This window comes from Emys orbicularis, chromosome 4 (assembly GCF_028017835.1).
Source record: "Emys orbicularis isolate rEmyOrb1 chromosome 4, rEmyOrb1.hap1, whole genome shotgun sequence".
In the NCBI taxonomy this organism is placed as follows: domain Eukaryota; kingdom Metazoa; phylum Chordata; order Testudines; family Emydidae; genus Emys; species Emys orbicularis.
Window position 1 is genome coordinate 62,015,934 of NC_088686.1, and position 16,961 is coordinate 62,032,894.

Sequence of the window (16,961 nt, forward strand, 5' to 3'; positions counted from 1 at the left end):
AGGCACACCAAATTTCAAAGCAATCAGAGTTACAATTTGGATTCTAGAGCACTTACAAAAGTCAAGTTTTAAGCATTTATAATGCAAGGAATTGAACTCTAGCTGTTTTTCTAGTATTGGCACATGCACAGTGTAAAAATGTACATTTTCTTAAATACCACTCTCAATTTGGATCCCCCAAAGATTTAGTGAATGCCATACAATACCTTGGGCAAAACTTGACAGATGAGACAATTTTGATCCACATTGCATCAATAGTTTGACTTGTAGCTCTGGCAAAAAAAAATAAAAAATCCTAGAAACTTTTCAACTTTTCTGTAACTCCTAGCTTAAATGACTCCAACTTTTTGAATCCCTAACCCTGCCCTGCACCTCCTGAGGCATGCCAAACTTCAAAGAAATCCAGCTAAGCATGTTGATTTTAGAGCTGTGGTTCTCAAAGCCGGTCTGCTGCTTGTTCAGGGAAAGCCCCTGGCGGGCTGGGCCCATTTGTTTACCTGCCGCGTCCGCAGGTTCGGCTGATTGCGGCTCCCACTGCTCCAGGCCAATGGGGGCTGCGGGAAGCGGCGCGGGCTGAGGCTTAATGTGATTTCCCTATTGCTTTGACTCTTAGCTGTTTTTTGGATTTTAATGTTGGTTGTTTGTTACAGGAAAAGCACGCCCTTCAGAAATGGACAGGATTTATTCAGAATCAAATGAGGAAAAGTAAGTGGAAGCTTCCAGCTGAGAATTTTAAGGTGCCATACGTTGTTTTGTTTTAGTGGATAAAGATAAATTATTTCCTGTCCTTGGTCCTACACACAGCAGCTGTCCCGAGAGTCGCTAACTCTGGAGATGTATTTTCCCTGCCCTGGTTCCTTGCTGACCCAGAGAGAACACAAAGGAACACAAAACAAAAACCTTCCCCCACAGATTTGAAAGTATCTTCTCCCCTTATTGGTCCTTTTGGTCAGGTGCCAACCAGGTTATTTGAGCTTCTTAACCCTTTGCAGGTAAAGGAGGGATTAACTCTTTACAGGGTAAGGAGGGATTTTATGCTACCCTTAGCTGTATGTTTATGACAAGGTGTCATCAGAAAAAAAAAAAGTGGGGGGGGGGGGGAAGGAGGAGGGGCGGCACAGCACTATATTTTCCAGAACTTCTTTTCTGCTCTCTAGTATTGGGATCAGCTCTGCCAAGAGGGCTTGGATTGAATTATTTTCTAAACATAAAAATAATGAAATCGTGCCCATTTTAGAAACTTGTTGTTAAAGTTAGTGTCATTGAAGAACGACATCCCTTGTGTGGGTTTACACGCTAACAGTTTTTCTTTTCTCTCAGTGATCATACAGAACGCATCAGAAGGCAAAGGCGTTCCTCGGTGAGTGTGACTTTGAATAAGTTTTATCAGTAGTGGAAGCTGGTATAGATGAGCCTGCTTTTCTCCCTAGCATACAGAAAATCCTCAGAGTCAAAAAAGAATGAGTCAGCTGGGTTTGCCTACACATCTCTTTCTGATGGTCATTCTAGTTGCTTTTATAGTGCAGTGTGGCCACTTACTCAGTAAGCATCTACATTAAAATGTCGCTCCTGCCAATGTAAGTCGCCCACTACATCAATTTAATAACTCCACTTCTGTGAAAGTGGAGTGCTTAAGTTGATGTAGTTAAGTCAATGCAGTGTCCGTGTAGACCAGGGATCGGCAACCTTTGGCACGCGGCCCGTCAGGTAAATCCGCTGACGGGCTGGGACGGTTTGTTTACCTGCAGCATCTGCAGGTTTGGCTGATTGCAGCTCCCACTGGCCACGGTTCGCTGTTCCAGGCCAATGGGGGCTGCAGGAAGCAGTGGCCAACACATCCCACGGCCCACACCGCTTCCCGCAGCTCCCATTAACCTGGAATGATGAACCGCGGCCAGTGGGAGCTGCGATAGGCTGGACCTGCGGACGCCGCAGGTAAACAAACCGTCCCAGCCAGTCAGTGGATTTCCCTGATGGGCCACGTGCCAAAGGTTGCCGATCCCTGGTGTAAGCACTGTGCTGCTTACATCACCCTTTGCCACCAGGGGCTGACAGCCAGAGCCCACTGCTGCCCTCCCAGTGAGGAATTGGGTGGGGTGGGGAGGAGAGCCAGAACCTCACCTCCGCTTTCCAGTGACGATTTGAGGGGAGGTGGGGAGGAGAGCCTGAGCCGGGGTGGCCTCCCAGTGAGGGATTGAGGAGGGGTAAGAGGGGAAGGAGAGTTGGACCCCTGCCGCCACCTCTTGGTGAGGGATTTGGGTGTGTGTGTGTATGTGGTAGGACAGCCTGAGCTTCGTCTGTCTCCTGGTGAGGAATTTGGGGAGGATGGAGGGAGAGTCTGAGCCCAGGTGGCGGGGCTCGGGCTGTCAGTGCCCCACACTGTCAGTTAAATCCGTGCAAGTGCTCCTGATGAGGATGCGCACCGCCGACAGGAGGAGCATAGTGTGGACATTAAAAATCAAATTAATTATTGCGGTGGCTGTATGTTGACTTAATTTTGTAGTGTAGATATGTCCTCTGTGTTCTCCACAGCATATTGAAACAGCCGTTCGGTGGATATACTGGTAGATTGGACAACTATTTAATGGTCCATATGTTGCATCATGGAAGAGGATGAGAGCATTGCTATTAATAAAGTGACGTCACACAGTTTGACACGGTTTCTGTGGAAAGTTTTATAATTTTAAGAAAAAACATACATGGGTTCATCTAGTATCTTTCTGACAAAAGTGAAAGAACTCATTATTGAAAGGGACAGCCTTATGTTCCTTATTGTCTAATAGAAGAATTGGAAGTGCTTAAAACAGTGAAATGAAACATATGCTCAGAAATTCAGAGTGAGCTCTCTGCCTGAGATGTACATCTTGTATGATTGCTTTAAAAATTCCTAAGAGGTTTTAAGAGTTGCTGCACTCTCATCTTCCTTTGATCATTAACATCTCTTTAAAAAAATCTTATCTTCTGCACCAGTGTGCAATACCAAATTAACCTTACTGTTTCATCCATTTTCTAATGTCCCAATCCGGTGCACTACTTTTCTCAGGTGGAGTTTTGTACTGTCTTGCTTTTTGGAAACTGTCATTTGTGGTACGTGAAGTTCTAGAAATCAGGACGCAGCAGCAAAATGTGTGCTTGATTAGCATTCTGATCATAGTAGAGTAGAGGAGAGAGATGATTTGTATTGGAACATGTTACTCATTTGTTAGCTTTCCTGAGTGCCTGATCTTTTGTAGGAGACCAATTGTTGAAGCTGCAGAAATCATCTTCTCAACTATTATAAATATTTTCTTTTAGATTTTAAAAGCTCCGCGGAGTCCTCTCAAGGACCTTGGGAGTGGGAATGAATTCACTCAGGTAGGCATTAACCCTTTACTTGTCAATATTTTTAACGACTGCAGTCTGTTCTGAACAAATGTCATTGATTGAGTCACCTCACTGGTACAGCTGCACATGTAGAAACTCTTGTTATAACTGCTCAAGAATATGAATGCTTCAGTTGCTAAAATTCTGTGGACTTCCTGTAACATTTATCTGATATTTTGTAGGCTAAGTAAAGTGTTTATTCCAGTCAGTTTTTTATTTTTTGTGTTTTAGTTAACAAAAGCAAACTTACTTAAAGTAAAGGGAGAGGGAAGAGAACAATAATTAACAATTAGTAGATATTACTTGTTTTTGTTACAGTCCATAAGACTTACGGTTTTAAGGCTGATTAGTGTTTATAGACTATTGTGGCAGTTAAAATGATTTTACATATGTAAAGCTAAAATTAACTTATTAAAAACTAGGCAGCAAACTCTCTATTTAAGGTAAAGGTTAACAAACATTAATATTTTCATTTTATACAGAGTAACTTTTAGTACATGATTTAGTTCAAGTATACGTCTGTCACCCCATAGTACGTGTGGAGATAGTCCCAGCCATTCTGCAAGTTTGTAATACACTCCTTTAAATCTGTGCTCTAGGATATACATGGACTACGCTGTTCATTACACTATGATAAATATGAATGTGGAAAATTTAACTTACTCACCAGAAAGCGTTTGCTGTGTATTTGTGGTTTTCATTGATCACAGAATCTAAATTTTCAATTGTTTGCTTGTCCCATTTTTCACTGAGGAATACAAGAAAGATATACAGGATGCCAATATTTGACCTTTGAGCTTTTGAATGTGGCTAGTTAGTTTCTGTTTCTTACTTTTATGGTCTATTTACTTAATCACTATGTTGGCCATTTTTCTTTGTTTCTTCAACTCCTCTATTCAAAATACTCCTGTCTAGCCAACAGTCTCCTCCTGTATCATGTAGAGTAGGGTTTTCAACCTGTGGTCCGCGGACTCCTGTGGGTCTTCAGACTATGTTTAAGAGGTCTGCAAAAGGTTGTTGTTACCATAGAACGGTGGTTTTCAACCTGTGGTCCATGAGCCTCTGGGGATCCACAAACTGTCTAAGATTTCCAAAGGGGGTACATACCTCCATTTGAAATTTTTTAGGGGTCCGCAAATGAAAAAGGGCAAGGCACAGAGGCACTATTGATCAGGCTGTTTATCTTCATATTTAGTCAGTGGCAAGAGCAATTACAATGAGTCTTAATGAATGTCAGTCAGCATATGTTTACTGTAAGTGAACAAAAGGTGAATGTTTTCCAACAGTATATGCAAATAAGGCCTGAGATACTTACATACAGTACATATGCCAAATCTGGTTCAAGTGTGAAGAACAGCTCACAATCCACCATGTTAGGGATCTTCCCAACAACAGATTTCTCCTTAAACGATCAAGGTTTTTGTTAAGATAGATGTTGATCAATGTAACTCCATCATTTCTTAGCAGTTTGACTTCACTCACAATTGCTCACGTTGCTGGCATTGTTTACGATTTTTGAAATGCATTTAGAAGAATTCCACGGAATTAGTTTTGTTGCAGGTATATAATTTGGACCCTGTCATGTAAGTCTTCTGTATATTCCCTTAAATAAGTGATCCTCAACCTTGCTGAGATTCAGAACCGCTGGATCTGTGAATGGAGTCAGAGAGCCATAGAGCTGTGAAGTCCTAACATTCCATTGCACTGTTTACCTTGTGACAGTGTCATCACAGTGACGCAATACGAACAGTGCTATTGCAAGACACTATGCTGTGGTTATTTTGTGATTCTTTGATACATCTCTTCCCACAGTAGTGAGGATGGTGAATCTTTGTTTCTTCCCATCCTTCTTGGCTACTTGGTAGGATTGAGAGAAATTCTGTAAATCCCTTGCTCAGCACCATATGCATTTTCTAGTGTGTCAGGCAGTATGAGAAACACTCCCTGTCAGTGCTCTACTTACTGTGCCTGAGAGATGACTGATTTTTGAGAGGAAGACTCCACAATAGCTGCTTGCTCTAGGGTGGGGATCTGTAGGTTAGGGAAAGGGAAGTCTGAGAAAAGCTGCAGATGGAATTACTGTTTTTCTAGCTAAATTAGGCCTGGCTATATTGAAATCTGAAACTGTGCATCAGACATATCACATTAGCATGGAGAATAGTTAGTGCAGAAGATGTACTTTAAGGGCTGCATCCTTAAGTCTAATTGGTTCTTTACTGCATGACTTTGTGGATTATATGTGAACTCCAGTTTTTGTGCTCTGATGAGCTGTTAAAGATGATAGTAAATGCATTCTATGTATTGTGCACCCATCTTTTCCAAGGAATGGTTTGCTGGTTTATATGGAATAAGATTAACAGTCACCTGTAAATCATATTGTTGTGTCCTCTCTCTATCTTTAGGATTATGACACTGAGAAGCGTCGGAAGAACTCTCGCCGTGTCAGCTTTGCAGATACCATAAAGTACGTTTAATCTGAAGGTTGCTGATCTACAGATTGTTTATGTATAAATGTACATCCCAGGCAGTGAACTGGTGGCCAGTGAAACTGATAGGTTTGCATAAATGCATGAGAATTCAAGTGAAGGAACTGACTATTATTGGTGGCGGGAGTAAATTGAAAGTCAGAGACCTCAGGAATTTGAAGAGATCTATAACCCATTCTTCTGCCTGTCTCGAAAAGAAGGCAAAAGGGAAGATTTTATAACTAGAATTTTTTGGTTGTCATTAATTCACTTTCGTGGCTTTCATTTTAAGCCCAATAAAGATAATTTCCCATGGGAAGTTGGAGGTAAATTCAGGAAGTTCTTGTCTTTCTGAGCACTTGTGTTCAGGTATTTTGTAGAACATACAATATAGAGAAGGGCTGAAATCAAGTGATTTTTTTTTACTTGGTTTTAAACAGAACATCCTTTGCTCCAGTAGAGATAATTTTGTGTAGCTTATACAATGGCTATTCTGTTCTTTGTTTCAGAGTTTTCCAGACAGATCTTCAAATTAATGTGGTAGAGCCAGAAAATACAGGTAAAGACTCATTTCTCTTTCAATTACAGGGTCTACAGATCTGTTGGCCAGTGGGTTTTCAGCATGCGTGCAGCTACATAAGCAGAACTAGACCTGTCAGTCACTGATAGGGAAGGGCGGGGCCAAGCGTCAGTGACTGACAGGTCTGATTCAGTCTATGTAGCTGCATGCAGGCTGAGAGTCCACTAGTTAACAGCTTTGTAGATCATGTAACTAAGAGAGGAAACTTTTGATAGATCAAAATAAATGTTTCTATTTTATATATTTAGCCATTTGTATTCAATTTCTACAGACCCAGCAGAATATCCTTCTATCTATTCCCAGCTCCCAAAAGTTTGTGTAGCAAGTACCTGAAAAGAGTTAACAGAACTTCAAGCTGTGCTGTTCTGTTCCTCTGGTTTTCTGACTGTGAGAGGGCACAACAAAAGTCAGAAAGAGTAGAACACCTTTTTCCTGCAGTTAATTCCTATCTCTGAATGTCTTGATGTCGCTTTTCATATTGTTGCTTTAATATTTGTATTCTCATTTTATTTTTAGAGAGCGCAGCAAATATAAGGAATCAAATCCTATTTAACCAGTAAGTTTGGAAAATTGCTTTTTTGCACACCTTAAGAGCTGTGCTCTGAGGGAGGAAAGTTCCTTGCATGATACAACCATCAAAATTAATGTTTCTCTCAAAAACAAAATTAAACATGGCATACTCTTATTTTAAAAATTAGTTTAGGGGATTTAGCTTGGTTATGGAAACAATAATCTTGAAGAAAGCACATGTTCAGTTCAACCACTCAGAATAATAAGGCTGTATGGGTCATGGTATTCACCACTAGTCATAGCTCCCAAAGAATCTAGAACAGTTTCTTCTTCAAGCTTTCTGCTGCTAGTGATGTTTAGTTCTATGAAGATAGTGGAAGTCTTTAGAAAATAACACAGCCTAGATTTTTCCCAAAGATTTTTGAAGGATGGACAGAAATAAGACCTGTATGTTTCAAAGGCTTCCACTCCCTATGCAGTACCACAGTGGTGGTATTTGCACTTCAAAAAACAATTAATGGGACAGGGAAGATAGTTTGGATCATATCTATACTAGATAAAAATATTTTTAACATGTTAGCTCTTTGAGGTGAACCCTATTGAGTTTACTAATTCATGCTAAAAATACACCTCTTTTCATAGTGAAGACAAGCCCATGGAATCTGGGCTCTAAGGCCTTGTCTAGATGAGGGGGAATGTGGTGGTGTTTTAAAAAAATATTAGTGTGATTTTGATTAAAGTGTTTAAAACATATTGATGCACCTCGTGAATGTAGAGTTTGATGCCTTTAAAACATTTTAGTTGGTGAGGGAGGAGCTTAGGATTGGCTACGAACAGCTAACATTTTTAAAGGAGTCAAGTCCTGTCTAGGTACTAACATGCTTTAAACCAACCCTCGTCCCACCTCCCCCCCTTTACCCCCCATTTTTCCTTCATTGTGCTAAAGTCTATCAGTCCTGAAAGAGCAGTAAAGGACACCGAAAGGAGGGGGCATCAGAAGTCACACTGAGAGGTGTTCACTTGATACTCCCCTTTCCCCTGAGATGGAATGACTGGAGCCTTTACAGAAGATTGAACTCAAACTGCCTTATAGCTCATTGGGATCAGAAGGGGATAACCTAAAGCAGAAGGTCTGGGCTTAGAATGAGGAATTAATTTTAGCCCTTCTCTCTTCCTCAGTGGCAAGTAATAATTCACCAGTATGCAAAATATTTGGGATGCTCACTTCTTGTTATACTACTGAAATAAGAGCCCTGTGTTTTGAAATCATTTAGTAAATTGTTTATGTAAAACTACTTTTTTTTAGAAATGAAGGGCCTGAAACTGTTCAGTGCGAGATTACTGGTAAGTTTGAAAGTAGATTTCTTTATTAACAAGTTACTTTTGTCCAAAACTGCTTATTGTGAAAAAGGACGTGAGCAGTCCTGGAACAGTCTGTTGTCTGTTAATGAAGAGAACTGTTGTGTAACTGGGGTTTTTGCCCCATAAACTGCTTGGCAAGCATCCTGCTGTAGGACCTCAGCTACTTCCTCACAAGAGACTGATGAAAACTTATTTCAGAGTATATTTGTCTTAGTTGGCTGTATTTTTGTTCAGTCCACACTCAGTTACTGATACATGTAGAGTAAGTTCACAGATCCCCATTTCCTATGATCCCAAACTCAATGGATGCAATACTTTTTTCTCTTAAAAGGGATGGACACTTTGCTTCATGCCCCAATCCAGACATCGGTGCAGCAGACTGAGGTATGTGAATACTTTCACTCTTTCATGCTGAGAATATTTGGGTCCAAAATCTATTGCATTCATTTGTGTAGGAAGTTGTGATCTCACGGTATGCAGAAGAGACTTTTGTGCCAACTGCGTTTTCATAGCTAGGAGAGCTCACCCATGCTTTTCTCATCTAGTGATCTTCTTTTGAAGATTGAGGCAAGAATAGATACATTAACCCATTATCCCTATGGCCACTGCATTGTTCCAGAAAGATAGTAAACAGTTGGTGTTTGAGCGTGTCTCTGTAGTTTACCCTACTGACTCAGGCAGTGAAAAGCCCAACCTTGCAGTTAATCTTATTGTAATCATGGTCAGGTAAATCATTGAGCTTGTGTGTTGTTACACTTCACTCATGCATCCTGGGAGGATGTAATCCAGTGTTGTGGAACATGCTCATACTTCTTTTTTTTCAAGACAGGCATTTGCCAAGATACTTGCTGCTGTTGCAATGCCATTTGACTTTTTCTAGACTAGGATTTAATGATGTGTTATCTAATACAAGCTAACTAAAATGTTCTAAAGTCTAGTGTAGACAAAGCAGTGTATACCTTAACACATGCTAAACTGGTCAAGTTAAAGCCTAGACTCCCGATCGTTTTAGAAAAGCCCAAACAGATTATGCTTCTTCTAGCATACTGCTTATTGCTTGCATTGCATAAAAGAATTGTACTTTAAATAAAGTGTGTATAGAATATTTTTCCTTGATCTACGCTTTATAAAATATGAGGACCCTGGTCAATTGTGGATCATTATTGGTCAGTTTTCTTTTACTACGTTTGGTTGTCTAAAACTTTTCTTCATTATCTTCTTGGTTGTGGGGAAAAAGAGTTGTATAACTTCCAGACCCCATTGCTGATATGAGCATACATATGCCAGCAACAAGGCAGGGCTTTTGATTGCAGCCAGGAAGAAAGGATTAGGCCATAACATATGACTGGAAAGAAAAATGGAACATTTTTGATCCATAACTGACCCAACTTTATGAATAAGGATCAGTGATCCAGCTATAATCTAAGCAAGATAGATCCAACATATCAGATATATATCGCTGTAGAATTCTGAAGGAAACTCTTACTCTAAAATGTTACATAGCATTATGCTGTAATTATGGAGTCCTGTCTCTCTCCTTAAAGGTGTGTAAGCTTTAATTTTTAGCTACAGCTGTGTCTGTACTTGCTGCTCACCCAGAAGGTCAGATACAAGTGTATTTTTAAATAAATAAATAAAACTGGCCTTTATGCTGCATTAATTGAGCCTTGTATTAACCAGAATAATTGATTTAGCACTTCTTGTAAATGTCAGTAACTTTCATTTCCTGTCCTTCATTAGTGGCATGATACAGACAACAATCAAATGAATAGAAACGACAGAACACTTATCTTTCTGGATGAAAACGAAATGGATATGACAGCTAGTCACACTGCAGTGATCACACGTGACCTTAAAAGCAATGAAGAAATTGACAAACCTAGGAAAATAGACATCAAATCATTTTTAGCTGGGTTAACATCTAAAAACGAAGGGCCAGAAATGAACAAGGAATTTCGTTTTTTCTGTGATCCTACAGAGGCAAATTATGCATGTCCGTCTCTCCAACAGAAGCCAGACTTTGACCCAGTAAAGAAAATAGATTTCAGTGAATTCTTGACAAGCCTGAAGTCAAGTGAAATGTTTACCAGCCCCACTCTTGAAGGACCTGACAAGGAGAACCTGTTTTTTGTCCCTTCACAACTTCCAGAAAGTAGTGCATTTCCTCCAGGGGAATGTGTATATTCCCATGCACAAGAGAACACCGGCAATGTGACTAGAATCTTCAGAGGACAAGATGATGGAATGGATATTACAAAGTGTCATATATCTAACATTAATACCATGTTTCCCAATACTTGTGAGGCCTTATCAAAGCAATTAGAATGTGGTGATGTAACTGTGGCTTGTGGAGATATGGATATGACTGCCAGCCAAACTGTAAAAATGTCCCTCTCCAAAAATAACACATTCAACATTGAGAAACACAGTCAGACCATCAGAATGGATTTATCATCCGGTTTTGTGGCTGACCATTCTAGATTAAAGAGAACATCTAACCATCAGTTGATTGTTCCACAGGACCCCCAAAGATGTGTTGAAAAGAAAACTGTAAGTGTAGAAGATGAGGAGGGTATTACTCAAAGCCATACTATCTTGCTAGACAGTCACAAAGCATCACAGACCTCTAATCAAGGTTGCAGAACAAGGACTGGGGTTCCTGGATGTGTTTCTTTTGCGCCCGTCTTCCATGGTGATAAAACCATTGTCTTTTCCAGCTGTAATGATATGGAAATTACTGGGAATTGTACAGTTGTAAACTGTAATGAAACTTCCAAGGCAACTGGCAACTCTTGTTATGAAGCTTTTCAAAAACCAGGAAATGCCATCTCTTTGCTAATGGAAAAAACAGTTTCAAGAGATGACGACATGGACATTACAAAATGTCAAATAACTTCAGATAATCAAGTTCTCAGGCAATGTAAAAAGAATGCACACACAATATCTTCTGTGCCAGATAATGGAAGTGAAAAAGGGATCCAAAATCACAGAGCTGCTTCTGAGACTCTGGGGCTAGATTCAAGTGCAAATCCTGGTTCTTGGACTTCTAAGGGCACATTTCGACACAGCACAGTGACTTCTCTGCTCGTTTCACGGCCAAGTGACAAAACAGTAGTCTTCTCAGGGGAAGATATGGACTTGACTAGAAGTTATATTGCCAAGGATGTTGAAAAGGGCATTGCAAGTCAACTTCCTCCTGTCTCTGCTGGTATGTCCACCTCTGTGAAATTCAAACCTCAAAGTTTTGGTAACAAATCTAGCTCTTCTAATTTAAATGAGCAGGAAGAAATGGAAATAACTAAATGTCATGCTGTAGTCATTGACAATCAAAATACTGGAATAACTACAAGCCAACAACAAATGCAGCCTAAAACTATTCCAGGAGAGAACTGGAACAAAGAAGTGAATGGAGCTGTAAGTCTTCTAAACCTTGACAAGGAAAATCCTCTTTCAGGAATGAGTGATCACATGGATATTAAAAGAAGTCATTCCAATCCCAAAACCATTATTTTTTCATCACAAGAGCAAGAGATGGAAGTCCCTAAAAGCCACAGCATTGCCAGCAACAACTGTGTGCCAAAACCTTTGCAAAGGCAAAACTGTGAAATATCTCAACAATTGAGGAAAAGTCTAGTCAACCTTTCACTTGCCTATACTAATGACAAAACTGTTGTTTTTCCAGATGATCAAAGTATGGATATAACCAGAAATCATACTGCTGCTCTTGACTTTGCTCCTATTCTAGTAGCACAAGAATATGAGAGTACACATATTCAGAACAGTGTAATATCTAAACCAAAACAACTACAAAATAAGACCCTCTTATTTTCTGGTGGTTCTGATATAGATATTACTAGAAGTCAGACTGCGGCAATAGAATGTGGGAGTCTCAGAATGAACTCAAATCAAAAGAATGACACTCCTGGAAATAAGCAAATTCCAACCCTTGCTGTTCCAAGGTTTTCTTTCATTTCTGGTGATGAGGCCCTTCCCTCTGATATTAAAGGAAATGTGCATTTTGGGAAGACAGCAGGAATACACATTGACTCAAAAAATTCCAAATTGCAACAGCAAAGCCATACTATGGTAGCATTAAACAAGGTACTGTCAAACACTGCAAATCCTGAGAGACTTTCTTCAATTAGTAAAGCAGCTTCACTTTCTTCAAAACAGGACTTCACTAAAACAGCCAGAACATCGATGCCAGATACAAAAAATTCACAGATGGCTTCTCTTTTGGAAAAGTCAGTTGTTTTTTTCTCTGAGGAAAATATGGATTTGACTGGTAGCTGTGTAGTAAGTGTTCCTGATACAGTTTTAACAGAAAGAAAAGATACTTTATTTCCAGAGAAAAAGGAGTTGACCTCATGCCCTACCATTATAGCTGCAGATAGTGTGCAGCAACAAGGATGTGACCGATGCCCCTTAAAGCCATTGTCTCTTTCAAATGAGAAGACTGTCATATTTTCAGTGGATGATGATATGGAGATGACTAAAAGTCACACCATGGCAACAGACAATAAAATTTACCTACAAGGCAAGAGTTCAAGTAATGGAATACCCTTAATCCCTGCAGATAAAACTGTTGTATTTACATACAATGATGACATGGAAATAACTAGACCCAACACTGTTGTAATTGATAAACCTATGGAAAAGGCTGCATCCCAGACTGTGCCAGAACTAGGTAAAGGGACTGGAAGGAAAAGTCTGATTGGATCAACCAGTGAAAAGACTGTTGTGTTTTCACTGGGTGACGAGAATGACATGGAGATGACCAAAAGCCACACCATGGCAACAGACAATAAAATTTACCTGCAAGGCAAGAGTTCAAGTAATGGAATACCCTTAATCCCTGCAGATAAAACTGTTGTATTTACATACAATGATGACATGGAAATAACTAGACCCAACACTGTTGTAATTGATAAACCTATGGAAAAGGCTGCATCCCAGACTGTGCCAGAACTAGGTAAAGGGACTGGAAGGAAAAGTCTGATTGGATCAACCAGTGAAAAGACTGTTGTGTTTTCACTGGGTGATGAGAATGACATGGAGATGACCAAAAGCCACACCATGGCAACAGACAATAAAATTTACCTGCAAGGCAAGAGTTCAAGTAATGGAATACCCTTAATCCCTGCAGATAAAACTGTTGTATTTACATACAATGATAACATGGAAATAACTAGACCCAACACTGTTGTAATTGATAAACCTATGGAAAAGGCTGCATCCCAGACTGTGCCAGAACTAGGTAAAGGGACTGGAAGGAAAAGTCTGATTGGATCAACCAGTGAAAAGACTGTTGTGTTTTCACTGGGTGGTGAGAATGACATGGAGATCACAAAGAGCCATACAGCACCAATAAACCGTGAAATTGCCTCACAAGGTGAGAGAGCACCTCAAACCCAGTCTGTATTTCATGGAGATAAAATGGTGTTTGTATTTAATCAGGATGATATGGAAATAACTGAATCTCACACTATTGATAAAACTATGGAAAGAGTCATGCATGTGGATAGATTAAAACCGGATAAGTGGGTTGGACAGGAAGCTTTTTCAAATAGCAAAACAGTTGTGTTTGCGATGGGTGATGACATGGAGACTACTAAAATCCGTACAGTGTCCTTAGATGATAAAATTGCCCTACAAGGTGAGCAAACCACCCACGTTGGTCCTGTTCTTCCTGTTAATGAAACCATTATGTTTACATGTAACCAGGATAAGATGGATATCACTGCATCTCACACTGTTGCTATTAATAGTAATAATCTTAAAGGATCTGAGATCCAAGAAGTGTCAAGTAAAAGCCACCAGCAGCAGAATTTATGTAGAACATCGGCCCCTATCTGTGGAGAGAAAATGCATTTTATGCATGCAGAAGATTTGGGTAATGGATGCCACTCAGATTTTAGGGACAAACATGGACCAGATTTCCCTGCTTTATCAGTTTTAGTATTTCCCTATAAAAAGGAAGAAACAGATGTACTGAAAATCCACAATGTTGCCACGGAAAAGTCCATTGGTCCTGTCACTCTGTCACTTCCTGAAGTCACTTTGGATATTGTTCAGGAACCACAGAATGTTATTAACCTTCCCAAGGGCAACTCAAGTTCTGTAAACTGCCAGGATCTGAGAAAACAAGTAAAACCTAAATCAAAGAGAGTGTCTTTCAAGCTTCCAGAGAACCAAATAGAATCCCCGACTTACAAGATTGAAAGTCAAAGAAAAGTTGCTGAGAATAGGCTCCTGGATGGTGATGAAGAAAATTGTAATGGTGTGTCCCAGGTTCAAATTCCAGTCCAGCAGTCCCACTTATCTAAGGAGATCACTGATAGTTTGAACAGGGATGCACTTAATGTGTTGGATACTGGAAGTATAGACTTGCTAGATGATCCAGGGAAGTTGACTTCATCTAGACATGAACACAGACCCACAGAGTTAGACATTGATGGACCAGATACTGTTATCCTTTCTTACAAAGAGACTAAGGAAAATGAGGGAGTGTCTGCAGAATGGGAAAAACTTACAAAAGATTCCCCAAAAGACTCTGAACAGACTAAGCAATTCTCCCAAGTCAATGACATTCCTGCAGAACAAGTAGACCCCAGCCTTGTGTCTGAATTATCAGATATTGTTAATATTTGTTCAAGGCTAAAAAATTGTAGAAGGAAGTCTGAAGTTGTCCCAGTCTCTCAAACTGCTGCTGTGTCTAATCATGCTGAAACTTTTCCCAAATTGGCAACACAGCCAGAAGATCCTTTGAGCTTAGGAAAAGATGTTGAAAAGGAGTCCAATAATGCATTTTATATCAAAGAACAGGAAAATATATATTTTGAAACTGGAGATGCTCCTTTAGACACAACACATACAGATAAATGTCAAGTGAGAAAGCTACCCCTAGGTATCTTCCCGCCTAAATTGCCAAACAAAAGAAATTCCACTGTTCCAAGTGTAGAAGACCTCAATGCCAAATCAGTGGGCGGAGTAGAAGCTCAGGTTCCAGAAATAAATTTAGTCACCAGCAAAACCTCTGACAACATCTATCCCATTGGAAGGCAGAACTTTAGCCCTTCTAAGTATATAGATGAGGAATTGCTTCCTACATGCCCAGAGGAAATGGATTCAGTTGAGTTTGTAAGTTATGAGCCCCTTGATGGAACCTGTAATGAGATGAACAAAAAAGAGATCTTTCACAATAAAAGCTATCCATTAGAGGAGCAAGAAACTTTCAGCAACCAGAAGAGAGCTTGGGAACAAGAGGAAGAGGAACTCCAGAAAGGAAAGAAGATCAAGAGGGCTGAGAGCTGGGATGGAGATACCACAAAAGAACAGCGGGTGAGCCTAATCACTCAGTAATCAGAATGTGGTCAATTGTCCCAGGGCTTTGATTTCATTCTGCCTAAATTATAGACGTGTGAATTTAAAAGTTTTAGTGTAGTCTTTACTCTTGGGTTTCTCTCAATCACCAGTTCATTAATGTTTATGGTTCTCTGCCTTTCCCCACTGTCTTTCCTGTCTTTTGCCTTAGCCACAAAATAAATTGATGTGTGGAACTCCCTACTGAAGTGAGAGGAATTTGGGATAACAGAGAGAGTTCTGATTTTCACGCCAGTTTTAAAGCACCCACCCTTAATAGTTTCATGCTAATTCTTTCTTTGGTATGTGTTTATAGTCATCAAACTATTTGTCAGGGTCACGTTGCTTCGTTAGCTTTTCCCTACAGACCCAAACTTAGCAACATTTGTGTTTCTAGTAAGAAAGATGGAGCAGGATGTTGTTAATACTTAGAATTATGGCCTGTTCTCCAGCAGATTTAACTTAATTCCTGCCAAATGCACAGGCAACCTTAATTATAGCATTTTTCGGTGCTTGAATTTGCAACCTTAATAATGTTCTTAGTTCTTTGTGTCTAATAGAGATTTAGCTTAAACTGATTCCTTATCCAGGCTTAAATTGAATTCGCCATGTCCACACAGGATTTTGCACAGATTTAATTAAATTGGTTTAAAATTATACCTTGAGTTAAACCACAGTGCAACTTTGAATGTAAACAAATAATAAGTTATTGTCCTTGCCCTGAATAGCTTTAGCTGAGATAAGGCTCAACAAGTGAGGGACAAACAGCAGGAAGAAGGGATAGGGAGAACAAGGATAACAGTAATGAGGTCATGTGGTTATATAGACTAGTCGTAAGTCATGCCTTTGTTTGGCTCTTTTTAATCCCTTAGCTTTTTCTGTTTCTTTATTTGTAATTCCTGTGCCTACTTTTATTTTTATAACTTTGCCTGGCTCTTTTCTAAAATTATATTTTTTAATTCCTTAGACTATTTCTGTAATGAGGGCAGGTGGGAGGCATGAAACAGAGCAGACAAACAACAAAATAGTTAGCATTACCAACTGCATACAAAACAAGGGGCAACTGACTGGTGGTCCTTGGAGGAGTGATGTTTTGGAGTGGGACTGAACTGGGGTTTTACTTCACAAAGAGTTGTGAGACTGTCCAAAAGCTGGAAAGGTGGCTGCAGCCCCAGCTGCCAGAAGAGCTGGGAGTTAGACAGGTGGCTGGTGTGGCCTTTTGGTGGGATGCCTTACTATTTAGTACATATAAATAGGGCCCTACCATATTCATGGCCATGAAAAATGCGTCACAGACTGTGAAATCTGGTCTCTTGTGT

At 39.9% G+C, this 16,961-nt stretch overlaps 1 protein-coding gene across 1 annotated transcript in view; it reads left to right on the forward strand.

The window, feature by feature from the left end:
* Positions 1-670: 670 nt before the first annotated feature.
* Positions 671-16,961, forward strand: part of KNL1 (kinetochore scaffold 1) — a 41,253-nt gene continuing 24,962 nt past the window's right edge. The window contains exons 1-9 of the mRNA XM_065404119.1: positions 671-705; positions 1,321-1,360; positions 3,295-3,354; positions 5,766-5,827; positions 6,338-6,387; positions 6,925-6,964; positions 8,225-8,262; positions 8,612-8,664; positions 10,021-15,621. Of these exons, the coding sequence (XP_065260191.1) occupies positions 671-705; positions 1,321-1,360; positions 3,295-3,354; positions 5,766-5,827; positions 6,338-6,387; positions 6,925-6,964; positions 8,225-8,262; positions 8,612-8,664; positions 10,021-15,621 (5,979 nt within the window). The remainder of the gene's footprint in view (positions 706-1,320; positions 1,361-3,294; positions 3,355-5,765; positions 5,828-6,337; positions 6,388-6,924; positions 6,965-8,224; positions 8,263-8,611; positions 8,665-10,020; positions 15,622-16,961) is intronic.